General features: G+C 34.3%; 1 protein-coding gene across 1 annotated transcript in view; it reads right to left on the bottom strand.

Moving 5' to 3' along the window:
* Positions 1-1,471: 1,471 nt before the first annotated feature.
* Positions 1,472-8,207, bottom strand: part of LOC106461621 (epidermal growth factor-like protein 7) — a 63,945-nt gene continuing 57,209 nt past the window's right edge. The window contains exons 8-10 of the mRNA XM_022388623.1: positions 4,245-4,284; positions 4,064-4,198; positions 1,472-2,758 (exon numbers count right to left, since the gene is read on the bottom strand). Of these exons, the coding sequence (XP_022244331.1) occupies positions 2,709-2,758; positions 4,064-4,198; positions 4,245-4,284 (225 nt within the window). The 3' untranslated portion in view covers positions 1,472-2,708. The remainder of the gene's footprint in view (positions 2,759-4,063; positions 4,199-4,244; positions 4,285-8,207) is intronic.

Genomic DNA, 8,207 nt, shown 5'->3' with positions numbered 1-8,207 from the left:
TGTGACGGTCAATCCCACTATTCGTTGGCGGTGGGTAGTGATGACTAGCTGCCTTCTCTCTAGTCTTTTACTGCTAAATTAGGCATGGCTAGCGCAGATAGCCCTCGTTTAGGTTTGCACAAAATTAACCAAACCATAATTCAGCTACGTAGATTTCGAAAATAATATTCATTTTTTTCTATCACATAAGGATTGTTTTACAAATCGCGAAGAAAAAAACTATTACTTAGATCAAATTTTTATTTCATTTACCACAATGAACATTTTTTTATACTTGTTATGTTTGTGTTCTAGAAGGATCGATAAGACTCTCACGTCGCGATTGGTCTAGATAAATCTACAGCCAGTGGTTGTCAACATTTTAAGAATAACAAAATGTAACCCGACTTCAATGAAAATGATTCACTTATGTAAAAGTGAAAAATCTGTACATGATGGAGAAAACTTGATATCATTTTCGGATTCAGCGAACAGGAGTTACTGTAGATCATGTAAAAATTTCAAGACAATAAAACATCGCAAGCCTGTTTAATCGGATAAACACGAATTAGTAGGACTAAGGGTAAGACTCTGGCGATGTGATGTTAATCACTTTCTTGGAAATTAGCCTATACTGTCACTTAACTCTACTTAGTAATTGGACTTTGATAACTTCATATATTACTAACCACGACAAAGATGAGTTGTTACAGTACAAGATTTATCATGTTGAGTAAAATCTGTAAGACTGCACATATTAATTTTCTAAAAGTTGTCAATGTACCTACCGTATTCAAATATAGAATTTCCAGTGTGAATAAATTAACGCTTCTCGTTGGCCAAGTGTTTTACTGTAATTAAAAATATATTTCTAAAAGTAATAGAATTCACTTCCGGATAGATTCATCTTGAGAAGATATTATTTAACTAGTTTCTGACGAAACCATTTCTACAATTCGATATTTTCCTCAAACAACATTCCTCGATTTACATTTTTTTTATGTAGATAGCTACAAAACATATAATACACTATAGATTAAATAGCGCTTCTTCAATTTTTTTCTGTAATATATTCTGTTAGCTGTATCTTTAGGAACTTTCGAGTTTTCATAACACGCTGTTTCAAAACATCTGACAAAAAATTGCATCGCAATTAAGGAAAGCTTAATTTCATCACTGATACACTTTTAAGCCTGTTTCTTTTAGCACAGAGCGGCATAACCGGTTAGTTGTGCTGTAACCCTCGTGGGTATTGAACTCAAAATTCTAGCGTAATAAGCCCTAGAGCTTGTCTTTGATTCGCCAGAGGACTATATGGGCTATTAAACATGAATATATTTAGAATAAAAATAAATGTTTTTATTAGAGCTATTATATCAACCATTAAATTATTGGAAATATTTTGATGTAAAAAATGATTTTTAACCAATTTTAAATAGATTTCTAGGATATCTATTTATAAACTGCTAAAAACTCAACCTTGAACAACACATTTAACTTTTATATTCTAGCAAAATTAATATTGTTTATTCAGTATCACATTTTATAATTCCTTCTATATGACACGAAGAAATGCAGATTATTTGGGATTTGTGGTGTGTAAGCCTTACTTGCAAATGAAATTACAATGGTCGTAATTACAATTAAAAACTCTAACGGAATTTAGTATGACGCATGTACAGAATGATTATAAAGGAAGTTTCACAGTTCAGCGAATGGTATTTTACAATCGGTGTGAATAGTAAGGGGAAATTGTACAATAATAATCATGTGGATTCAAATGCCAAAGTTTCACACCATCAACTTGAACTGATAAACCTTATTAAGGTTTTTAAAAAAGAAAATAGCTGTGATTTCAGATATTCACACTTAAAGCCATATACATCATTTAAACAATTACAAGATGTAACAAGAGAAGTTCAACAAAAAAGTCCTTCTACAAGAAAAACAAAGGCCCACAACAAGCATTCTTGGTCAGCAGGAACGAAGTTACAGCTAATCAGAATCACTAAATTGTACCGTTCAGAAATGTCAGAAACAAAATTGTTTAAGTTGTTTCAATGACTTTTACGGACTCCACACTTGCTGAAAACTTGGGTGAAGTTAACTGATAATGATGACGAATAAAACTTGTTCAAAAGCTTTTATGGATCTTTTTCTTGCAGAATAAAGTATTAAGATAGGTTAAATGTACAGCCCAAAATCTTCTTCATTAGAAACTCAATGGATTTTATATCTACGGAAGAAAAACAAACCCTTATTTGTTAAAGCAACAAAAATCGTTTGAAGAAGTTAAAGTTATCTTCATAAGGAGGAAGATGTACTTCAGTCATCAGTTGACTCTGCATCTTTTATGTACACACGTCTTGTTCTGCCTTAATCACCTTCTCAGCATAGCAGTTATTTGTAATTTGACTTCATTGGGATGTCGTCTAACCTTCAAAATTGCTATAAGCGGATCATACCTTTAAAAGATACGATAAATACCACTGAAATGACATCACTTTGGTGATTATCACTTACACAGTGCTTCACTATATGTCAGTCACTCTAAATGTTCACAAACATCGTCACAACAGCTGTTATAATGTACAGCTGGAACGCATGACAACTTTTATTTGGGTAACGGATATCTTATGTAATGTCAATTAGGTACGCTAGTTTTCTTTTCATCTAGTTTTATTTGTTTGTTTTTGCATGTGACGTTTCGTTCGTTCAGTTTAACGAGATTATATCCACGGTCTTCGTCTTGACCTTCGTCGTTCCTGACTACACGTGCCTAAAAGCAAAGAAAATAGAGAAAACATTTATAGTTAATTATAGACTTTAAACAAAATAGTAGAAGGAACAACGAAAGACTAGAGCATGCGCAGAGATTTGTTTTTCACTTAGAAAGTAAGCGAGAACGTCACAGACTTAGCAGTTCACAGACTGAGCTAATAAAGTAGGATTTGCTGCCTCTGTCCATTTCCTAATAACATCTTATTAGCCTAGACCAATGACGACACATCGTGATTGATCTCACAGTTTTACATAATAAACAAAAGGGCTGCAATAGTGAAATATCAATTACACACCAATTTAAAAAGTACTTATTATTATAATAAATGACAACTAGAAACAGAAGAAATATAGATAAAATGACAGATTCTTCTTAATTGGAAACATCTCTGGACAACTGATAACATTTCTATTATTGTCCTTTGAATAATCTGCCATATCACAGAAGCATATCTTGAGTATCTAAATGTCTTTAATATGTATATGTTGCTGACTCACCACAGACATAAAAATACATATCATTAACTAACCATTAAATTTACAATTTTCAGTTCAAAAGTTACAATTTTAAAGTGTTATTTAGAGAGAGAGAAACGATCTTGGCTGAAATAAAAAGTTTTTATTATTATGTGGAGAGTAAAGTTTTTTTTTTAACTTGATTACCAACATATCTAAATTATTTTAGCTAGAGTGCACTGCAAATTCAAAATAACAATAAAGAGTTATTTCCTATAATTAAACGCTAGAAAACGTAAGAATTCACATCATCGATGTAAATAGCTAACTCAACCACCTCATAGATAGCTAACTCAAACACCTCATAGATTTCAATTTACATTTATGATCACATAATAACATAAAAATCCTTTCAAAACGTATTAAAGTTCCTCCATGATACGTTTTTAGCTTTAATAAATATAACCATCCATAGTTCTCTTTCCCACCTTTACTTTAACTACAGAGCGATATTTCTAGAGTTTACTTATAGAACTGAAATAAATCTAACTTAGAATGTAAGTAATTGCGAGAAAGAAAGAAATCGATAAACTCACCAAAAATATTCTTACTATTATCCAATTACTACAATCTTACTTTCTATTTACTCAAAACAAAAATGATGGGTGATCTCCGTCATCACTATACTGGAAAAAGACAAATGAAAACATACATAGCTATAGACTGATAGCAAAATAGAGCAAATATTAACGTGTATTCTTGATTTTGTGGAACGCTAACTGGAGTCTCTTAGTTGACATGTTCATTATTAAAATATTCATCAAAAATATTGTATTTATATACTGACATTCCTCAAGTCGTTCTTCTAGCATCGAGATCTGTTCGCTTAACGAGTGAACCCGTTCCCATGGGGAACCATAAAAAGGATAGTTCAAGACGTGAGTAGTACCCTCTAGACCTCTAGAAGGTGATGCTGGGTTGACAGTGTTCTTATTCATGAATGATATTGATTCCGCTATTTTCTTTACCCGTATGTTCAAGGTCTGTCAGGTTATGTTTTTCTTGAATCTGAAAAAAAAGAACAAATAAAAAAATATTAACATTTCGTGAACTTAGCAATGTAGATCACTGTTCATGAATCAAACTATACATTAGAAAATACACACAAACATACACTCTCCCCCAACTAACAATTATGTCCAAAACTCCTTACAAGTTTATTAAATGATGGAATCTATTTTGTTCTTATTGGAATTTGTCAACCTGAACGGCACCTTTGTGCACGTGGGCTAAACGGTCAGATAAGAAACCCCTCGGGTACAGATTTAGACGTTCCTAAAAACAACATTCTCCACAAAGAGAATATAAATTGGGATTGATTATTCTAACGTAACCACAGCTGAAAGTGTGGATCATATCTAATGACAACACGTATCGAACCACACACCCTTCGATCCGCAGCCCAACATGCTAACTGCGAGAACATACCAGCCCTTGTTCTTTATGACAACGTGAGAGCGTACACGTTGGAACCCGAATGATGATGAACTATGCTTGGGCAGGACGAAGCCAGAGGAAACTCTGGTGGAGGTCCACAGCGGTTCTGACATGTAAATCGATCGTCAGAACTTGGTACAGGGGCGAAAGACAAATCCAACCATCTAGTAACTGGTTCCCTCCGAAGTTTCCCTCAGGATAGTTGGTGCTCGAGGGCAATCAGCCTCATCCGGTAAAGCGAATGATTAGAGGCCTTGGGGCCGAAACGACCTCAACCTATTCTCATACTTTAAATGGGTGAAAAGTCCGGCTTGCCCGAGTGAAGCATGAACGTGTGGCCATTTTTGGTAAGTAGAACTGGTGCTGTGAGATGAATGCACATTATCTATGCAAATAGCTAACTCAACCACCTTTTGGTGTGGTTTCGCTAGATAGTAAATAGGGACAGTGGGTATCTCGTTAATCCATTCATGCATGTCACTAATTAGATGACAAGACATTTGTATAATTTGAAAAGTACTTCTAAGAAAATATATCCGCAAATTTCTTCACTTTGACATACAGTGCTGTTGGAGTAGAAACTTCAGCAGAGTTTATGTAGTATTCCAAAAGTGGCAGCCATTTTTTTGTGATTGCATTCCTGCCTAGAGAGTGCTAGCGCACTCTTTGAAACATATAAGGCGTTGTTGTGCCCTCCCCTCACATGGTGTGTATCTTGTGTTATAGAAAATTGAAGTTTTTGTTGTTGTTGTTGTAAAGACGTGGTGCCATCTATAAAAGTAGTTAACGTTAACTTATGTCAAATATAATAAATTATCAATAACAACAATAAAGGGGGTGGAGGGGTTGTGAACCCACCATTAACATACCCCTTATTCCAAACTATTATCCCACAAAGTTTGTTTGAGATTGGCTCAGTGACCTAGGGATAGTTAGGTAAGGGACAACAGATAGAGACGCATATTTTTGTGCTTTATATATATATAGAAGATGTTAATAGTATTCTTGATTCTGAGCATTCTATAGTAAATTTTGAAATTGATTTTCATAATGCATACATATTACCCCTGGCTAGCTAGAAGAAAAAAAAAACACGGGGTTAATGAAGTCCACAGATCAAACTTGGCATGTCAGTAGACAGTAGATAATATTCTGAGGACTGGAAAATTCCTAGTGTTAGTTCTATTTTCACTGAGGTAGTAAGTGTTGCTCTGAAAGTTATTGACCAGTTAATATTATTTCAGTAATGAGAACAATCCCGGAAAGTCTAATAAAAATGCTTTGCACTTTACCTAATAAAACATAATATATTAAATAGTAATAAACATTAATTTACCAAATGAGAATCTTTCCTTGCTAATCTGTTAACTCTTCTTGAAATATTGCTTATTGTCTGAATGATGAAATTGTGTGGACTTAGTATACTCAGATTTTCAATAAGCTTTTGATAGGGGATTACACTAAAGATTACATTGGAAAATCATACTAATGGGGATTCGTGAAAGATTAGTAAACTGTGTTGTATGATGGTTGGATGAAAGAAAGCAAAATATTGTTATTAATGAAATTCAGTGAAACTAATGGAATGCTTGGGCCTTTGCTTTTTCTTATTTACATTAATGATATTCATAAGGTCACAATTATTAGACTAATATAGTTTGGGAATGACGTTAAACGTTCTTGATCTTTCTAGATGTATTGACGACTTTGTTATATTACTGAATGACTTGATTATTTTGACAAATATTTGGCAAATTACCTTTAATCAATAGCGTAACTGAAGAAAAGAATCTCGGCATAGTGGTGGATTAATCACTCAAGTCATGGAAGCAGTACTCTGTTGCTAGTATCAAGTACTCTGTTGCCAGTATCAAAGCAAGTTGAACTTAAAGAGTATATCGTTAAAAGACTATGTGTGTGTGCGTGAGAATATTTTTAAACTTCATTAAATCATTGACTGTTGATTATTTAAATGCGAGTTTGCCGTTTACAGTGTACGGCTTGCAAAAAAGTTAGGAGTAGGGGGAGTACGGATGACGTCACCATATGGTTGGGTGTAGATAAAACTCTGCATCGCGTAGGGAAAGGTATCTTGGGAATAGATCTACAACCTCTTAGAACCCCATCTAAGACAGTAGTGTTTATGTGTTAAGGTTCTGTGTGTGAATTTCTTCATTTGTTTATAAACACTTAGAATACAGGTACTATCACCCTGTTGATAAATTAATACGTTTGTCATTTTTGATTCGGCTCAAAGTGTCTTTTGTACTAGAGGTGTTTGGTGGATAGCTCATGTTATGGAGTAGGTTTCTTTGTAGTTACGCACAAAGCTGCACAATGGACTATCTGTGCTCTGTCCACCAAGGGTATCTAAACCCGGTTACTAGCACTGCAAGTCCGCAGACATACCACTGTGCCACTGGTGGACATGAAATAGGTTTAACCCACATAGATGTAATCTCGCACTCATTGAAACGCTTCGCACGGCCATCAGATTCGTTCAGAACTCATACCTAATCTCACACGTTTGTAGTCTAATCAGGTCATTAAATGTTTTAATTACTTTAAATATGTACTTTGTACATTCAAGTACGAAATACTACAACCAAAAATAAAATGTTTCGTAAATAAAGTACAAGTTTTCTCTTTAGTATTGATTACAAGGATATATTTATATTAATATAACTCATTAGTTAGGCCTCACTACTGTATAGATTGTTCAACTCCTCCTCTAAGAAAGGATATTGACTCATTGGAAAAGATTCAGAGGAGAGTTGTTATGGTGAATCCGGGAATGGGAATATTATAGGGATAGGTTAAGATTTCTCAATCTTCTGTAGGAAACAGTAGAGTAAGAAGTGATTTTATTATAATTTATAAAATTATTCGGGAAATAAAGGCCTATCTCTATTACCTTGTTCAGTATTTTGAAGAAAATAGGATGCTAGGAAACAAGTTTAAGATTTGAAAAAGACAGACGATGTTCTGGTTAAGTCTGTTTTATTTGTCTAACAGTAGTTTTGAGATATGGAATAAATTAGCGCCAGCAGTAGTATCAGCCAGCAGTAGTATCGGCCAGCATTTTACCAGAGTTTAAGATGTTTTACCATATTGTCCTGAAAAAATGAAAGGGCGAGTTAAAGGTTTTACTTTTTCTCAAGGATGAGTGTGAAGGGACACCAGAGAGAGTCCAAGTGGTCCATTGTTGTCCGAATGTTTTGATATACTATCCCACAAATAGCTGTTTCAAAACTTCATATTGTTACGACAGCGGGAGTCACGTGACACTAGTAGCACGTCATAAGATTCTAGAATGATCGGGGAACATCACGAATTATCCAGTATTTGCTAGGCGCCTCCTATTCTTGTATATAAGTGTGCCAGACAATCAAAATGGGAATTGAACGACAGACAGAGATAGAGACGGACAATTGAGTCAAGCGCGGTGGTACGTGAATTGTTCGTTGTGAATTATAGCGTTTGTTTAAGTTAAA

This window comes from Limulus polyphemus, unplaced genomic scaffold (assembly GCF_000517525.1).
Source record: "Limulus polyphemus unplaced genomic scaffold, Limulus_polyphemus-2.1.2 Scaffold999, whole genome shotgun sequence".
In the NCBI taxonomy this organism is placed as follows: domain Eukaryota; kingdom Metazoa; phylum Arthropoda; class Merostomata; order Xiphosura; family Limulidae; genus Limulus; species Limulus polyphemus.
Note: the sequence above shows the minus strand (reverse complement) of the source record. Positions and strands in the feature narration are given on the sequence as shown.